Source organism: Diabrotica virgifera, chromosome 2, assembly GCF_917563875.1.
Source record: "Diabrotica virgifera virgifera chromosome 2, PGI_DIABVI_V3a".
In the NCBI taxonomy this organism is placed as follows: domain Eukaryota; kingdom Metazoa; phylum Arthropoda; class Insecta; order Coleoptera; family Chrysomelidae; genus Diabrotica; species Diabrotica virgifera.
The window spans coordinates 100,978,587-100,998,579 of NC_065444.1; the positions used below are offsets into that span (position 1 = coordinate 100,978,587).

Below are 19,993 nucleotides of genomic sequence, written 5' to 3' on the forward strand. Positions count from 1 at the left end.
AAAATAGGGTAATTAATTATCTTATTTATAATATTCTTCTTTTTGTAGATGAGCCAAGGTTTAAAATGGCAAAATAAGACTAAAATTTCAAAAATAAAAATGTGCTATAACTTTTGCGAAAATGGCCTTAAGACTTTCATATTGCACGAAAAGTTGAGCCAAACATTCCATATAACGCACAAAAAATTTTAAGGCGATTCGTTAATTAGTTTAAATTTTATTTAATTTGTTTATTGCAAAGTGTTATTGTTCAGAAAATAATAATGACATAGCAATTCTGTGGAAACCACATGCAAGAAAAATAGTTATTTTTTTACATTATTGAAAAAAATCATTAAAAAGTCGTTTTTATCACTCCAAAAAAGTTTAGTAAAATAGAGTCATTTTTGGCTTCTAAACAATTTAAATAACTTTGTTAATATTGACTATAAAGTAAATCTACTTTAGGATTTCAAAAGCTGGTATTTTTATACGAATTTTCAGAAAAAACTTTTTGCCTAGGTTAATTAGGTTTAAAGTTAGTGACTTTTATTATTTAATTCGCAGTTACTTCTAGCTATATACATCAAATTCTCCTGTATCAGTGTTAGTTACCATACTACTCCGAAACGGCTTGACCGACTTTTATAAAATTTTACACGTTTATCCTGTAGGACGTTGAAGAGGTTTTAATCTATTTTTTATACCCATAAGTTATAAGGGGGGTTGCCCTCCTGACATTTTTTTTATTTTTTTGGACAAAATTATCTATCTTAATTTTATATGATGTAGAATTAAAAAATACATACAACCCTTAATTTTCACTCTTCTATCACTAACCCCTATTTGTTAATAGCCTTCTATATATTTACATCTATAAAATTCTCCTGTCACAGTGTTAGTTTCCATACTCCTCCGAGACCGCTTGACCGATTTTTATGAAATTATATATGTATATTCGGTAGGTCTTAGAATCGGTCGTAATCTATTTTTCATATCCCTGAGTGATAAGGGGAGTTCCCCCTAACATTTTGTAATGTTAGGTGGGGTTGTGTGTACATAACGTACTCTATAAGACTACGAGTACACACAAATTAAAAAAATTAAGATCAAAATCCATCAACAAGTTCCAGCGATATTAATCGCAGCATATGTTTGCAGAATCAGTTTCATCTTTTTAGTGCACGTATTTTAGTAATTCCCCTCCACCGACCATGAATTAATTCCGTTCGCACGCCATTTTTAAAGCTTTATTAACCACTCTGTTGAGGTTCAAAGTTTACTCAAACTTTTACACATAACCTATATATCTTCAACTTCAAAATGGCTCTAGTTAGGTTGCTTAATTTTTATAAACAAAGTAGCCGTCAGTTAAATAAAAAAAGTGGCTAACTATGACCGTAATTAACCTAGGCAAAAAGTTTTTCTTTGAAAATTCGTATAAAAATACCAGTTTTTCAAATTCCATTGTAGATTTAGTCAATATTAACAAAGTTATTCAAATTGTTTATAAGCCAAAAATGACTCAATTTTAGTGAAATGTTTTCTGAGTGATAAAAATGACTTTTTAATGATTTTTTTAAATGCTTTGAAAATATGACTATTCTTCTTTCATCTCGTTTTCACAGAATTGCTGTATCGTTATTAATTTCTGAACAATAACATTGCAAAAAAAAGCTCTTGGGATAAACAAATTAAATACAACTTAAACTGATTAACGCCTCGTCTTAAAATTTTTTGTGCATTGTATGGACTGTTTGACTCAAATTTTCGTGCAATATGAAAGTCCTAAATTCATTTTTGCAAAAGGTATAGCAAATTTTTTATTTTCGAAATTTTAGTTTTATTTTGCAATATCCGAAGCAACAAATAATCGGACCAAAATTTAAAAAACGCTATTTTAAACCTTGGCTCATCTACTAACAGAAAAATATTATAAATGAGACATTTAAATACCCTATTTTTACCTGTAGCGATTTAAACGAAAAAACTCTCATTTTTGACCCTTATTTGTTAATAACTAAATTTCTCGTCCAAACTGTTTGTTTGGCAAAGGGGCACCTTTGTATTTATAATGTATTAGGTATATAGTACCCAAAAAACCCATTTGCAACCTGGCTGCTCAAGTGTCCCGAACATGGTATATTTTTGCCTTATTTCCCTGGTGTAATTGTAGACATTTGGTAGACATCATCGTATAGAAGTCAGTGGCTGTATATACTTAGGCGAGGCAATGAAGCAGTAAAAAGCCCAAAACCTGCCAAATTTTTACAGTTGGATGCATCTCAATGCATGCACTAGATTCATAAGGGTCTTAGGAATATTTGTGAACTAAAGTGATGATGATGACATGAGAATTGCATTATTGAACCATTATTGAATTGCATAGGAGAACATATTCTTAAAATGCATTTCAAAGCGACCAAAAATGATAAAGTACCCCGCACAAACCTTATGGAAATTAGGTCCCAGTGGATTTCGTTCATACTTTGGGAAAATACTCTTTGAAGCATCCTAATGAAAAGTTCTTATGGGCACAACTCATTCGCATGAAGGATTTTCAAGATATAGAGGCACAAACTCGGAAAATTATAAGATTTACTGGGTATTCCAATTCCCTGAGTTACTGGTTATCTGGCAACATGTAGAAGTTTGGATCAAGGAAAAGTACTAGTAGTCTAGGATTTTTTCCTGGTTATCCAATGGCGACCTTTATTATGAACTTGACCTTCAACGTACGTCATCTTCTTGAGTTTCGAGGGTTTTCGGCATTAAATTGATATAAACAGATACTTACTTACTTTCCGTGTCCGGAACACCAACAACTTTAAATTCTGTATTTCCAATGGTTGGCCACATAGATGGCCCTGTCATTTGCTATAATTAAGTCTTGTTCTGTGCAGGTCTCTCTCATCTCTGTGCATGATAGTAGATGCCGGCTGGTCTGAACCGCGCCACAGTCGCAGGTATCGTCCTCCTGGTATCCCCATTTTTTCAGGTTACTAGCACAACGTGAAACGCCGGTTCTTAGTCTGTTTAGCGCTTTCCAAGTCGGATACGGTAAGTTGTGTCCAGCAGCCATTTCCTCCGAGGGAGGAAAATGTGTCGCGGTAGCTGACGCTTGCCATAGGTGTATTCGGCGCGTCTCTGGCGCTTCGGGGATGGATCTTGATGTTTTCAGGAAGCTCTTCCGAGATCTTAGTCTGCTTGGCTGAGTTTGGTGGTCATATAAGGGGTGTCTTCGGTCCGTCTCCTGCTTTTTCCGTTCTACCTCTGACGTGACCTTCCTCCTGATAGGTGGTGGAGCAATTCCAGCAATGGGATATACCTCTTCGATAGGTGTCGGTTTCAGGCAACCCGATATTATACGGACCGTTTCATTTAGAGCCACGTCGACGTTCTTTGCGTGAGCAGAGTTTGCCCATACTGGTGCTCCAAACTCCGCGGCCGAAAAACATAATGCCAAGGCAGAAGTGCGGAGAGTGTGTGGTTGTGCTCCCCATTTTGTATTAGTTAGCTTGCGGATGATATTATTTCTGGCACTTACTTTCTTCTTGACATCTTGACAGTGGTATCGGTAAGACAGAGTTCTATCCAGACGGACGCCAAGGTATTTTGGCGTCTTGTTGTGTTCCAGCATCTGACCACGCCACTCCACCTCCAGCGACCTTCGGGCATGCTTGTTTCTCAGGTGGAAAGCACATACCTGGGTTTTTGTGGGACTGGGTTTCAGATGGTTTTTATCATAGTATAGAGCTAAGTCTCCCAGGGCATCTGTCAGTTTCACTTCGACTTCATTGAAGGTTCTTCCCTGAGCTGCCACCGCTGTATCATCAGCGTAAATAAATTGCCTTGTTTGTTGGTGTATGGGTTGGTCGTTGGTGTATATGTTGTATAGAATCGGCGCGAGGACACTTCCCTGTGGTAGCCCATTTTTTTGGTCCCTCCACCGACTGTTCTTGGATTGGAGCGTTACGTAGAAGCGTCTATTCTGGAGGAGACATTTCACTAACCTTGTTAGTCGGAAATCCTTTGTAGTTTCGTAGAGTTTTGCGAGTAGCCGTTGATGGTTAACTGTATCATAGGCGGCAGTTAGGTCTATGAACGCTACTCCTGTTACTACAGATTACTGTTATAAACAGATTACTCATTGGTTTTTGGGATCGCTAAACACGAATATGCCATCAGAATTGACCTCCGGAGGACGTGGTGGCCAGTAGTCCAAGCTGTGGGTGAAAAATAGGTCGATTTCAGGATATAATTCAGGAATTTTTGAAACCTATCAGGTCTTGTAAAGGACGATGCCAGGAATAACTTATACTAAAATGTAACCAAAAATTTTGTGCGGTTTTTTATTTATGACGATTTTTATTTGTTAAATTTGCAATTTTTAAAGATTTTTAATTTTGCAGCTTAGGATATTCACTTTAGAGAAAAAGTTTTAAATAGAAAATTGTAGTAAATTAAAAAACCTAAAATTTGAGCTATTTCAAGTTTAATTTCGTTAATACGTTATTGCAAAACAGACTGCGAAAGTTCCAAAATGGCCGTTTTTTGCAATTGCGTTATTTATTGTAACAATAATTGTTATGTATTTTTTAAGGCTTTAGAATGAAGATCTTTCAATACTAAATATAAAAAAATTTGTAGTAGCCGATTTGTGAACTTGTTGCTTAGATATTATAATTTGTTTATCCCAAGAGGCCAAATGTCCAAGGCTATAACTTTTTGAAAAAAAAAAATCGTACAGTGTTAATCCATATCCACTCTCCTTCTAAAGACTTATATTTTCATATTCTGATGTAAATAAATGCGTATAATATTTTTCAACCTCTTATTTCGGGTTCGAAAATAAGGGGGCAAATTTCGTTATAAACATTTAGAACTGAAGCCGCCCCTGTACATCCTATGAGTTTCTAACTTGCAGATTGTTGTTACTGAAGCCAAAATAAAGATTCAAAACCAAATAAAAATTTTCTACGACCAACTGAAGCCGAGATAATTGTTTTTGTTTTCTTAAATCGTAGTGACTTTATTTATAACAATTAAGAAATTATTTCACAGTCATTGACTAAAGAAAGACTGATATTATCTTAAAATAAAAATTAATTTGACCGAAAGTTACATTTCATTATTAAAAATGATTTTTAAAGTGTAGCGGAGATTTATCTTTCGTTTCGACTGTGATTTATTGTGTCGGTTGCCCTTAGCAACGGCTAGCAACTTATAATACATTGAATCACGGTTTTCGCTTTAAATTTTAAAGCACCGCTTGGATTGACATAAAATTTGGCAAACACATAGATAATATGTTAAAGAATAAAAATGATATTGGGCCTCTGTGTGCTTTTGTCCTAGGGGTGAGTTTCACCCCTTATAAGTGGTGAAAAAATATATGTTCAAAATAAGTTCGGAAATGGATAAAACATCTAATGCTAAGCACCTTTTGTTCTATAGCATTTTTTCACCAAGTTAATACTTTTCGAGTTATTTTTGAGTAAATACCTTCATTTTTCAACAACAAAAAAAACACGTTTTTAGGCGGTTTTTGACAAATAACTCAAAAAGTAAGTATTTTATTGAAAAAAAGAGTTTTAACAAAAATATAGCAAATTAAAAATTGAAAAAAATGGTGTACGCGTGAAATCTCTAGACCCAGTAGAAACAAAGTTCTAGCTAATGAAAAAGAGGTTCATATCCGTCAAATTTCAAAGTGAATTATTTCAACGTGAAATAACCGAAAAATCATGCACTTTTTGGAGAAAAATCGTTACGCTGAAAATAAAGTTGATCTCTTTTTTTTTGGTCAAAAAACTCAGGAAGGTCACCCCCTAATTAGCATCAAAAATTAAATTAATCAATTTTACTTCAATGTTGTTTTACTCGTGTATGTCTCGTTTATGTCTAAAAACCGCCTAAAAACGTGTTTTTTTGTTGTTGAAAAATTAAGGTATTTACTCGAAAATAACTCGAAAGGTATTAACTTGGTGAAAAAATGCTATAGAACGAAAAGGGCTTAGAATTATACGTTTTATCCATTTCCGAACTTATTTTGAACATATATTTTTTCACCCCTCATAAGGGGCGAAACTCACCCCCAGGACAAAAGCACACAGAGACCGAATATCATTTTTATTCTTTAACATGTTATCTATGTGTTTGCCAAATTTCATGTCAATCCAAGCGGTGCTTTAAAATTTAAAGCAAAAACCGTGATACAATGTATTATAAGTTGCTAGCCGTTGCTAAGGGCAACCGACACAATAAATCATAGTCGTAACGAAAAATAAATCTCCATTACATTTTAAAAATCATTTTTAATAATTAAATGTAATTTTCGTTTAAAAAGTTTTTTATTTTAAGATAATATAAGTCTTTCTCTAGTTAATGACTGTGAAACAATTTCTTAATTGTTATAAATAAAGTCACTACGACTTAAGAAAACAAAAACAATTATCTCGGCTTCAGTTGGTCGTAGAAAATTTTTATTTAGTTTTGAATCTTTATTTTGTCTTCAGCAACAATAACCTGCAAGTTAAAAACTCATAGGATGTACAGGGGCGGCTTCAGTTCTAAATGTTTATAACGAAATTTGCCCCCTTATTTTCAGACCCGAAATAATAGGTTAAAAATTTTACACGCATTTATTTACATCAGAATATGAAAATATAAGTCTTTAGAAGGAGAGTGAATCTTGGATTAACTCTGTACGATTTTTTTTTTCAAAAAGTTATAGCCTTGGACATTTGACCTCTTGGGATAAACAAATTATAATATCTAAACAACAAATTCACCAATCGGGCAACACAAATTTTTTTTTATGTTTAGTATTGAAAGATCTTCATTCTAAAGGCTTAAAAAATACATAAAAGTTATTTTTACAATAAATAAGGCAATTGCAAAAAACGGCCATTTTGGACCTTTCGCAGGCTGTTTTGCAATAACATATTAACGAAATTAAACTTCTCATAGCTCAAATTGTAGGTTTTTTAATTTACTACAATTTTGTATTTAAAAGTTTTTCTCTAAAATGAATATCCTAAGCTGTATCCTAAATCTTTAAAAATTGTAAATTTAACAAATGAAAATCGTCATAAATAAAAAACCGCACAAAATTTTTGGTTACATTTTAGTATAAGTTATTCCTGGCATCGTCCTTTACAACACCTGATAGGGTTCAAAAATTCCTGAATTATATCACGTTTTTTCACCCACAGCCTGTGGTACAGGGCCACTGCAATGGACGGCATCTTCTCGAGTTTCGATGGTTTTCGACATTTAATTGATGCAAATGAATTATCGGAGGGTTTTTTGTGGTCGCTAAACACATATATGCCGCCAGAACCAACTCCCGGAGCACCCGGTTTCCAAGGACAATCAAAGGGACTCCTGGAATTTCGAGGGTCTTTGGTACTACATTAATGCAAACGGATTAGTTATATATTTTTGGGGTTGCTGAACACGAACACGTGATCGGCAGACACAGGAGCACCTAGTGCCTAAGACAGGTTATATTCTGGAGTTTCGGAGAAATCAAATGGAGGAATCAAATGGATTACTCTTAGGTTTTTAACTCAAGAACCTGTCTTAGGCACCAGGTACTCCTGTGTGTGTGTTGATCACACATTCGTGTTCAGCAACCCCAAAACCCTATAACTAATTCGTTTGCATAATTGTAGTACCAAAGACCCTCGAAACTCCAGGTGCGCCTTTCATTGACCTTGGAAACCAGGTGCTCCGGGAGTTGGTTCTGGTGGCATATTCGTGTTTAGCGACCTCAAAAAGCCCTCCAGTAATCCATTTGCATCAATTAAATGCCGAAAACCATCGAAACTCTAGAAGATGACGTCCTTTGCAGTAGCCCTGGCCACCACGTCCTCCGGAGGTCAATTCTGATGGCATATTCGTGTTAAGCGATACCAAAAACCCATGAGTAATCTGTTTATATAAATTGAATGCCAAAAACCCTCGAAACTCTAGAAGATGACGTGCGTTGAAGGTCAAGGTCAAAGTAAAAGTCGCCATTGGATAACCAGGAAAAAATCCTAGACTACTAGTACTTTTCCTTGATCCAAACTTCTACATGTTGCCAGATAACCAGTAACTCAGGGAATTGGAATACCCAGTAAATCTTATAATTTTCCGAGTTTGTGCCTCTATATCTTGAAAATCCTTCATACGATTGAGTTGTGCCCATGAGAACTTTTCATTAGGATGCTTCAAAGAGTATTTTCCCAAAGTATGAACGAAATCCACTAGGACCTAATTTCCATAAGGTTTGTGCTGGTTACTTTGTAATTCGGAAATAATGGACGGAATTGAGTTTAATATTATTACTCGAGGGTTTTTATGCTCGCTGAACACGAATATCATGACGGCGATGGTCCGCGATTCACCTTGTGCCCAGGATTGGCCTCGTATTTTGGAGTTTTATGGTTTTTCCTCTTCTCGTTATTGTCCTTAGTTATCTGAATCATCATCATCAGGGCTTTTCATCTCGGGTGGAATGTTTGTCGCTCTCACTTAGAGCTCTCTGATTCGCTTATTGCAGTGAATAACTCCGCATTCCACTTGTATGTTGTCAAAGTTTGTTGTATGACTTTGCTTTCGTTATAATTTTCTTCCATTCATTTCGATATGTGCATAGTTCCCTTCAGTTTCTCACTTCCCGAATTTTGATATCTCTCATGACCTAGTCCCCCCATCTCTCTCTAGATCTTTCCCTTAGTCTTTCAGTTTCTGGTTTCCATCTGGTGATCTTCTTAATCAGTAGGCCGTTTTTCCTTCTCTCTATGTGTCCCAGCCATCTCAGCCTCTGTGCTTTAATAAACTATATATTCTTCCTTCATTATTTCCCTTAGTTCATGGGTCATTCTTCTTCTCATTTCTCCGTTGTCCATTCTTATCGGGCCCATAATCCGTCTGAGGATTTTCCTTTCGAATATTCTCATTTTTTCTTCGTCTTTTTCCGTGAGGCAAATTGTTTCAGCTGCTTACGTAACTACTGGTCTGATTGCAACTCTGTATATTTTCAGTTTTGTATTTCTGGATAAGTGCTTGTCCTTCATAAGCCTATGATATCTCCAGTATGTTTTGTTTCCTGCTAGTAGGTATTCGTTCCGTTACTTCTTCACTTCTCTTGTTTTGGCCATTCGCTATTACTAGTCCTGTCGCTAGGGGGAGACAACGGCCTCTTTAATTCAGATAGACTTACTAAGTTTTTTTTATGTATTTTGTAATCTACGTAGAAATTGTATGTATGCGCGCCTACTCGTTCGATTTCAAATCAGAAATGCATTGAAAACATCATTCAATCACTATGTGTTTATAGCTTTGTTTAACAATAAAAAAATTTATTTTTAGCAATGAAAGTAATCAAAACCGATATAATTTGACTTGAACTTTCAAATGCGGTAAGCAGAATTACTATTTTATTTTTTAATCAAAAGTTATTCGGGTTCAAAAATTGCAATTTTTCGATTTTTTGAAAGTTCAACCGCATTTATGTCGAAAACTATGCATCCTACGAAAAAATTTGTAAAAACATTTTTTGGTTAGAATGACCCAAAAAAAATGTTTTGTTTTGCGAAAAATCGCTGTTACGTGATTCCTCAAGTTCTTTGTTTATAACAATCTTATCGACATCCGGATCGACTGTTACCCAAAAAACTACGGGTCAAAATACATAAAATCTTGGTAAGTCCGTCTGAATTAAGGAGACCGTTGTACCCCCACTGGCGACAGGACTATACTCCCAAATATTCAAATTGTTGGACTCTTTCAAAAGTGTAGTTTTCTATTTTGATTTCTCTCGTCCTGTGATCTTCTCTTCTAGAGCAGAGTAGATCTGTATGCTATTTTATAAATTCAAATATTGAGAAATAGTAATAATAGAAAAATAAATTAAAAACTTAACTTACTTTACCCGAACTTGATACAGATGTTTTACTTCTGATTAGTTTTTGTGCGTTTTCTGAAAAATATTATAAAATTTTATTTTAAATAAATGCTGTTAACAAAGTTGGTAAAAAAAATTAAATTTAAAAAAGACGATTGAGAATATGATAAACTTGAACTTATGTAAATAAAAAATCAATGTGAACTTTGAACCTCTAATAATTATTATCATCATCAGTGGCGTTACAGCTCTTTATGAGCCAAAGCCTTCATCAGAACAATCCAGCATTCGCCCCTATCTCTGGCAAATCTTCTCCATGCTCTAATTCCAATAGATTTTAAATAATTTTCTAGGTTGTCTTGGTACCTAAGTCTCGGCTTTCCTCTTGCTCGTTGTCCTATCGGCTCTCTTCAGTCAAAAACTTTTCTGACTATGGCATCTTCCTCTCGTCCGACTACATGACCTACCATCTAAGGCGTGCTACCTTAGTGAATTTTACAACGTCAGGTTCTCCAAAACTTCTATACAACTCAAAGTTGTAACGCCTGCGCCACAAACCTTGTTCTTTTATGCCTCCATATATTCGTCTTAGAATTATTTTTCGCTCAAAACATTTGAGCAGTTCTTGGTCATTCTGTGTAAATGATCAAGTTTCTGAACCATATGTTAGCACTGGTCTTATTAGTGTTTTGTAGACAGTCAATTTAATTTTCTAGGTTTTGAGGCCATCTGTCTTCTTAAACCATAGTAATACTTATTGGCGATAACTTTTTTTTTTAATTTCTTCACTGACATTATTATCTCTAGTTAACAGCGAGCCTTAGTATATGAAGGTGTGGACACCTTCCAGTTTTAGGTCGTCAATTATTATTCTTGTAGGTGTCGGGTTGTTTGACCTAGTGCTATACATATATTTGGTCTTTTGAACATTTATATTTTAATCCCTTTCTCTGTGCAGATGCTTTTAACGACCGAAATGCTTCAGTCAGAGATTCTTTGGACATACCTATGATGTCTATGTCATCTGCGTATCCGACAATTTGTACTGATTTGTTAAAGAAACAATTATTATGTTACTGTATATGTAGGTTATATAGTCGAACACGGTTATTGCAATAGCCTTCGTGCCAAGCAAAAGTATGCTTCTTTTCATGAGCATTTTTCAGTGCGGCACAAATGATAGAAAAAAAGGTAAGTCCGTGATAATACACATTTATGACATTTATTCTAACATGACATTTTAGTTAAATCTGACAGTTGTCACATTTTATTTGCAATTTGGTATAAAAACAAATTAATTGTTTATTGCATTTATAAAATGGTATTTTCTCTGATTTGTATAGTCTTATAAATTGTACAGATTATATTCGTAGATATATATTATATAATTATAAATAATTTTTTTTTCGATTATAGCGCCATCTATTGACAACTAGAATAAATGTTATAAATGTCACCGATGAAATGTAATCACTGACGTGCGTTTTTTCTGTCACATACAATTTAATGCGTTAGAAAAAAATCAAAAAACTGTGACGAACTGAAAGATCCTCATGAGAAAAAGCATATTCGATATTCCTATAACCGGTTTTTAATAATCTAATAAGCAGGTGCGACTGTGTTAAGATGTTATTCTATATTATATTAAAGTACACCCGAGCATAAAATTAGGGTCATCCCGTAATTTGAATTTATGTTAGAAATAATTATTATTCTTTTTTAACTATTTTCAGTGGTATCATAGTTTACTAACCGATTGCTTAAATAAAACTTTTGTCGTTCAAAGTTTATTAAGGTAATGAAAATGAACAATTGTCCTTTGATATACTAAGGGCCGGTTGTTCGAACGCTAATCAACAATGATCATTATCAAATATTTAATTACTGTCACCAAAACTGTCAATGTCAACTTTGTTTGGGTTGCTGAAAACATAATTAATTACAATTATGAGATTTATTATTAATTATGTTAATAATTATTGTTATATTAATTGATTATAGACTCCACAGACTTTTTAACAACCCAAACAAAGTTGACATTGACAGTAATTAATTATTTGATAGTGATCATTGTTGATTAGCGTTCGAACAACCGGCCCTAGGTATTGAAAAGAGAAAATTTAAATTTGATATAGATTTTGTTCAAGAAAAAAGAAAGTTTAAAAACTTCAGTAGCGAGTATTCCATCCTTTGGTAGTGCTAACAGCTTGCAAACGACGAGACAAATTATGGGAAACTGGCAAAACTATTTCACAGAACTGCTAAATAAGAGCGAAGGACAAAAAGGAACTAACCATGAAATTGAAGATGATCAGATAGCAATAGAAATACCCACAGAACAAGAAATAGAGAACGAAATAAAGAGCTTGAAAAATAACAAATGCCCAGGAATAACAGAAATATCGGCCGAAATGATAAAATCAGGAGGGAAAAGACTACAGAAAGAGATATTATATGACCTGATAAATAGAATATGGGAAGTAGAAAAAATGCCAGAAGAGTGGACCATAGCAAGGATATAAAAAAGGTGATAGAATGCTATGCGAAAACTATAGAGGCATCATACTACTAGAAATAGTTTACACAATCTTGGCACAAAGTATAAGAAAAAGACTAAGTCAATATTCGAAAAAAATACTGGGAGAATACCAGGCAGGTTTTAGAAACAACAAATCAACGACTGACCATATATTTGCCTTAAAAGAAATACAGACTACCTGTTACGAACATAAAACAGTACTATATGCTTTGTTCATCGACTTTAAGCAGGCCTACGACACAGTAAACAGACAGCAGATGTACGAACTGTTAAAAGAATTGGGGATACCAAGTAAAATTGTCAGGATGGTAAAGATGCCCAAGTAGCAATTTTTCGACGCATTGGTTGTCAGTACAAATAAATGCACTGTATATAACGTTGCCACAGTGGACTTTCAGTTGTTTCGGCCAACGACCCCTAACCCGACTGACATTACGATGTTACAACGTTAAGTAATATCTTTAGTTATATGGACAACTAAGTTATTACTATTGTGACAACTACATATCACAGTTAAGTTTTTTCAACAATCGCAACTACTTAAAAACGTTATAATGCTAAACTAATTTACGCCCATGGGTTTTCTGGCCGACTAGGTAGTTGTCTCTCACGACCCCAGGGCCTTTACGTATAGTTCTATAGATGTGTGACACGTTTACGGCAACTTCAGGAGCAAAAAAAGAATTTATTTTATAACCTTACTTTTTTCTTATTATTTTATATTTTATTTTGCTGGAAATTTTCGATTTATTTAACAATCTATTTATTTGTTTTTTATTAGCTGGTTTCTCCATTGTCCATTGTTTTATCAGTAGATTTGATAAGCTTAAATCTTTGTATCAGCTTTGCTAGACAGGGTTGCCAGGCCAGTTCTTACTCTTTCAGTACTATATCCGTTGCAAGATAATTTGGCTGAACCTCCGACAAGATATGTACTTTTTGTACATATTTTGTCTGAATTCCATCCGAATTATATCTTGCAGCGGATAGTAGTTTTGCTTTCAAAAAATCAATAGAAATCAGTAGATTCTTTTTAGGCCCTGTAAATACAGTAAAATCTGTGTTAACGGTTACCTGTCAAAATCGCCCGGTTTCATAATCAACTTAAAGTAAACATTAAGTAAAGTTCACTTTAAAGTTGACATTTACCCATATATGAATTGTGATAAAGGAAGGTACCAACTTACTTAAAATTTAAAAATCTGATTATGAAACCGAGCGTTACAATAATTTTGAAAATTCTCCAAACCAATTATATGAAGATTTCCTTATTTAAATCTGGTATTTAATAGTTTCATTTCTCTGTCCATCTATTATCATCATCTACGTCCTGAATCTTATTTTCGGTAATGACATTGGGAAATTGTAACAAAATGTCTGAAAATTAATTTAGAAATGGGGTGAATACTATTAAAAAGCAAATTTTATTTTAGTGATAACAAAATATTGAAATACAGTAGAACCCCGTAAATCCGAACCCCGCGAATCCGAACTTTCGGCAAATCCGAACCAACGGAAAGTGAAAAAAATTTAAAAATTCAAGACAAAAACTTAAAAACATGTTTATTATACAGAGTAAAGCCAGAAAATTGGAAAATGTAGGATTACTAGGACTTTGACATTTAAAATTTCTTAAAAATAAATATTATACTTTAATACATAGGTTTATAGAGTGTTTATAAAGGTTAAAACAAACTTACTTTGGTTCTCTCGTAGTCAACTTGAGACCAAAAATATTGTCCACACTCTTGCGAGAACGTTTGGCTACTCAAAATCACAACGAAAGCTTTGAACTACTAGTTAAGGCTAACTTTCGGATAATCCGAACTTTTCGTAATCCGAACAGGCTGTCCCCCCAATTAGTTCGGATTTGCAGGGTTCTACTGTATACCAAACATCTAATAAAAAACATTAAATACTAGAATTTTTTAAATAATATCAAAAATATACCAAAACAGTAGATATCTACTAAATGTCGCAACGCTGTTAAGGAGAATGATGCACTTCATTGCACTGGTCACATGACCTCTGTCACCCAATAAGAGGGTGCGTTCTAAAGTGGTTGGGATAGTCGGTCCAGGCCGTGTTTGGTCGGCGATTGGACTTCTCGGTTGTCTCATCCGTCTATGGTTGGTAATAAGGTATATTTTAAGTTATATTGGTAATGTTGTTTAATGCACCATTTTGGTTTTTTTGGGATGTAAAGAAAATAAAAACACAAAATATAAAAAATGCAGGCATTTTCTAATACCTTTAAAAGCACCATCAATACATTAAATTTATACAAAACATCTTTAACATGAATTCTGGCTTTTATATTAAAATTAGATTTTTTCATATTTACATATTTTTTGTTAAAAAGGTGATAAAAAATGAGCGCGTGTGTTTTTTTAAGGTGGAATATCCATATTTGACGGTAATCTGAGATGCGTTTATAAATTTCACATCAGGTAATTTTGTTTAAGTCCTTATTTATGTATTTATATAAATTTAAATACCTGATATGATGTCAAAATAGTTTACTTTTTATATAGGTAAAAAACATAACCAGTCCGACTCTTTGAGCAACCATTGCACGCAGGCACTTTTTATAGTCGCTTCAGTTGTCTTATGCAACCCTTAAGGTTGCCTAGGCAACGTCAAGACAACTCAAAAATCGTCCACCAAATTAGTGCAGAATTGGGTCGTCTTCTAGGCAATAACAACGTTGTAACAAAACGTTGCCACGCGGTAGACAACGTTGTCGCGTCGACAAATTGCTACTTGGGTGACGATAGAAAACACAACAAAAGATATAGCTTGGAAAGGGTATAAATCCAAAAAGTTTGAAACCAAGGAAGAATTACGACAAGGAGACCCACTATCAACAACTGCATTCAATCTAACATTGGAAGGAAGAATCAGGAAAAGCAGAATAAACATGCAAGAAACGGTTTTTTGAAAACGGCCACCAATGCATAGCATTATTTATTAGCAACAAGCAAAAAAGAACTACAAAAGTTAATGAAAAACATAACAACAGAAGCCAAAAAATTCGGACTTAAAATAAAGGAAGAAAAGACAAAGTATATGATAATGGGAGAGATCCAAAAAGAAAAAGAGAATAACATCATAGTACAAATAGATGGAGAAAAAACATACTCGTTTAAAAGAGCCAAAAAAATTATTTACCTGGGAGCCAAAATAGATGAAAATGGTCATGAAGAAGGGGAGATAAAGGCAAGAATAGCTAAAGGAAATAAAAAATATGGAGCATTACGCACACTATTGAAATCGAAATAGCTATCAAGAAAAACAAAAATAAGAATTTATAAGACTGTTATCAGACATACAGTAACATACGCTGCTAAACAAGGGTGCTTAAGAAGTCAGAAACAGACCTTTTAGAAAGATGAGAGAGAAAAATGCAAAGAGCAATATATGGAGGTGTGAAAATAGAAGGTCAGTGGAGAAGAAGAACCAATAAAGAATTGGAAGAACTATATCAAGAGCCAACGATCACGACGACGAACAAAGAACAGAGAATACGATATTTGGGGCACATCGAGAGAATGGGAACTAAACGAATGCCAAAAATGGTACTCTCACGAAGACCAATACAAAAGAGGAGGAAAGGCAGGCTAAGGAAAAGATGGAAGGAGAGTGTGTACGAAGACTTGAAGAAAAGTAACATTGAGAGATGGAAAGAACTAGCATTGGACAGAAGGAAATGGAGGGAGGTGGTGAAGGAGTGTATGAAAAGACTGAAGTGTAATTTAATAAAATTTATAAGTTATGTAAGTTACAGTTGAGTCCGCGAATCTTTACCCGTGCGTCATCATTTAAAGCATACGAGATAAGTCGATGATAAGTCGGAAATTGAAATTTACTAAACGCAACAGCAAGTGACAGTAAGCGACTTGCTGATGCGTTTAGTAAATTTCAATTTTCTACTTATCATCGACTTATTTCGTATGTTTTAAATGATGACGCACGGGTAAAGATTCACGGACTCAACTGTATATTAAGTTATTTATTATTTATGTAATCAGAAATGTAAACATTTTAGCCCTAGGCCTACAAGGCCTGTTGCGCTTAATAAATAAATAAATATACATTTTCAAACAAATCACTTACCTTTGGTAACTTTCCATTCATACCACAATATATCTTCAATAGCAGAGTTCCATTTTTGTATGATGCCCTTTTTCTTTGACTCCAAAATAAATGTATATTTGGCAGCGTTCTTTGTTTCATTTATTTTCGTAAAATCTGTAAGCTCTAGTGTATGGTCATCTAAACAACATACTCTTACATCTTTCGTGAAAATACAATCGTAATAACAATATTGTGGATGTTTATTGTCATTAATAAAAAACGTAGATTGAGAAGATACCTGAAAAGTAGTTGAATAATATGAACGACAGTTAATATTTCATGCAGTTTCAAAGGAAACCACGAAACGTACGTTTCACCCTTTTGGGATCTTCAGAGAGGCCTGTGGTCTAATATGAATCGTAAGGAAAACCAACTGTTTTACTAAACAAAATTTTATGAAATAATTTGCTCTAGATGCTGAAGCGACATTTATTTAAAACAATGAGAAGTCTTAGATGCGAAAATCTAAAACTTTTATCGTTGGAACCAATATTGTGATAATCTGAATTCGTGCCTTCTAAAATTTGCAAGGCAAACGAACGATGAATAAAGCAGACTAGAGAGAATCTAAGATTTCATTCCACAATCCACAACCCGTCAATTCATCTAGGTAAAATTCCATCGAATCTTGATTCCTTCGAATAGCTTCGAACTCCAAATAGTTTTGTAACATCGTTAAACACAAAAAGTCTCAGTATTTGGCCATTATTCTAAATGTTAACAAACATACATAACTTCTTAACTATCTCAATGGGCAAAATAGAATGTTGATTATTCCCGTTCGCCCTTGTAAAAGATAAGAGGGAATGCCAGAATTATAGGCCAATTACATTACTAAATGTAGTATCCAAAATTCTTTCTTGTATTATCTATAATAATAGATTGTTAGAATACGTCGAGAGTCTAATCGAAGATTATCAAAATATATTAAGACCAAATCGAACCACCACAGACAATTAGGCCTGGATCCCGCGTACCAAAAAAGTTGATTAATAGCAAGCTGAAAATTTGTTAATAGCTTAACGGTGTCTAGTTGGACAAATTTGATGTATGGGAACACTGGAACAGGGGCAGTTTTAATTGTGGAACGTGTTTTTAATTGTGGAACGTGTCATTCTGACAAGTTTATAATTGTGAAAACTAGCAGGTTGTTGTAAGTTTATTCAATAGCAAACTTTATATAATATATGAAAAAATGTTTGTCCGACAAATATGTTGGTCATTTTAATAAGTCCGGCACTTAGAAAATGTCAAATGATAGGAATTATGTTGGTGGTAAATAGCAGTCTGATTTTAGCATGAGAGTTAATTGAAAGGGTAACAAATCAATTGGAAGTTCTGCCCGACAAAATACATGGGACGTTTTTGTAGTCTGACGTTCGAAACCTGTAAGTAACCTGTTCCACAATTAAAACTTCCCCTGTTCCAGTGTTCTCGTACATCAAAATCTGTCCGATTAGACACCGTTAAGCTACTAACAAATTTTCAGCTTGCAATTAATAAACTTTTTTTGGTCGCGGGGTCCAGGCCTAAATACAGAGGATACATTTTACGAATACAATGACAATATATGATACGTTCATACTACGAACGATTCAGGAAAAAAATTATGATTACCTACGGCATATTATACTAGAACTAAAAATTACACATTTTGACATTTTATTGCTCGCCTTTCAAGGTTAGGCCTTTTTTGCGTCTATCCGGACTGGACTAATGCATTTAATTTTAATCTATTTTTATCTTCTTCTTCAGGTTCCTTCCCCTATCGGAGGTTGGAAATTATCATCTCTATTTTAATTTTATTGGCCGCACTTCTGAATAATTCTAATGAGCTGCAACGGAACCACTCTCTCAAATTTCTTAGCCAGGATATTTTGCGTCGTCCTGGGTTTCTTTTCCCTTGTATCTTCCCTTACATAATTAACCTAAGGAATACGTACTTCGCGTCCCTCATTATATGACTCAGATATTGAATCTTTCTAATTTTAACAGTTTTTATGACTTCACATTCTTTCTTCATTCTTTGTAACACCTCTATATTAGTTACTTTTTCAGTCAACGATATTCTGGGAATTCTCCTGTAGCACCACATCTCAAAGGGGTTTAATTGTTTGATTTCAAACTGTTTTATTGTCCACGCATTTTTATCTACATACAGGGTGGTGAATCGGAAAACGGGCCATAGGAAACTCAATGTAAAATTTTAAACTGTTGAATTCCTGCTTCCCTAATTATGTTAGATCAAAAGTCATGAGAAGTTATTTGTAGAGGATTGAAGTCTGTATTAAAAACAGAAGTTAAAATTGTTTTACGATTTAAACACATTCCTACACTATCCTACACTATTGACTGAAGAAAATATCTTTATTATTAATACTTTCTCCTTAACTGAGGGTATCTGATCAACTTTATTCTGTTTTAAACAATAAATGATCAAATAAATAAAGAAATTGACAGTTCAAATTGTAAATATAATAAATTCATTGTCACCGAATGCAAACTTATACACATTATTGCAATGTGTGTGGCGTAACTTTGGCGTATTTCTCTGAAAATTGTATTATATTTTTACAAAATTTTGAATAATTATTGTTCGTAGAACAATATTAACAGTTGTTTTCAATACAGATTTCAATTCTCTACAAATAGTTTCTTATGACTTTTGATGTAAAATAATTAGGGAAGCAGGAATTCAACAGTTTAGAATTTTACATTGAGTTTCCTATGGCCCGTGTTCCAATTCACCACCCGGTATAGTAAAATAACAATCAAGATGCACTTCAATGTTACACATGCACTTCAACACTTTAATTTTACGAGTAGTACTCCCGAATCATGATTTACAATGTATACAGTTTGTAAATCATGATTTGGAATTTATACAATGTAGGTGTAGGTATCTACATTGCATTGTAAATCATATATATGCATTGTAAATCATGATTCGGGAATGATCCTCGTAACATTGAAGTGTGGTTTGTTTATTTCTAGTGCATCTTGATTGTGATTTTAGATTTTAGTTTAGCGTCATTTTACTTTAATATAAAGCCTATTATATTTTTACCTCTTCACTAAACGTAAAAATGATGATAGACTTAAAAAGGAACACTACACATTCCATTTTAAAAGGTTTCTTGATTTTAAATTTCTCCATCATTTGAAAATCGCCGTAGAATTTCATGTCTATTGGACTCTTTTGGATCAAAATTCCGAAATCCATTTCTAAAGATATGGGACGATTCGATACATCATCTTTCTGTAAAAAAGGTTTTTTTTATTAAAAAATGATAATTATTATATGTATATGTACACAAACATTCATTTGAGACATGTACTACAATAGTAAATCTCATTAATTAGGGGAGTGCATATAGATTTTCACTTCGGAAAAAATCTAAAAGATAGAACTTTTTGTAATTTCATTAACAAATGTTTAA

The 19,993-nt window shown here is 33.8% G+C and overlaps 1 protein-coding gene across 9 annotated transcripts in view; it reads right to left on the reverse strand.

Moving 5' to 3' along the window:
* LOC114343928 (uncharacterized) overlaps positions 1 to 19,993 on the reverse strand; it is a 215,803-nt gene that overhangs the window by 13,439 nt on the left and 182,371 nt on the right. For 8 of the 9 annotated variants that reach the window (XM_050643896.1, XM_050643899.1, XM_050643895.1 and 5 more), the window contains 3 exons: positions 19,621 to 19,812; positions 16,533 to 16,791; positions 9,900 to 9,952 (listed from right to left, as the gene is read on the reverse strand). In XM_050643896.1, the coding sequence (XP_050499853.1) occupies positions 9,900 to 9,952; positions 16,533 to 16,791; positions 19,621 to 19,812 (504 nt within the window). Of the gene's footprint in view, positions 1 to 9,899; positions 9,953 to 13,603; positions 13,794 to 16,532; positions 16,792 to 19,620; positions 19,813 to 19,993 lie in introns of all 9 variants that reach the window. The other variant, XR_007696454.1, reaches the window with a different exon arrangement.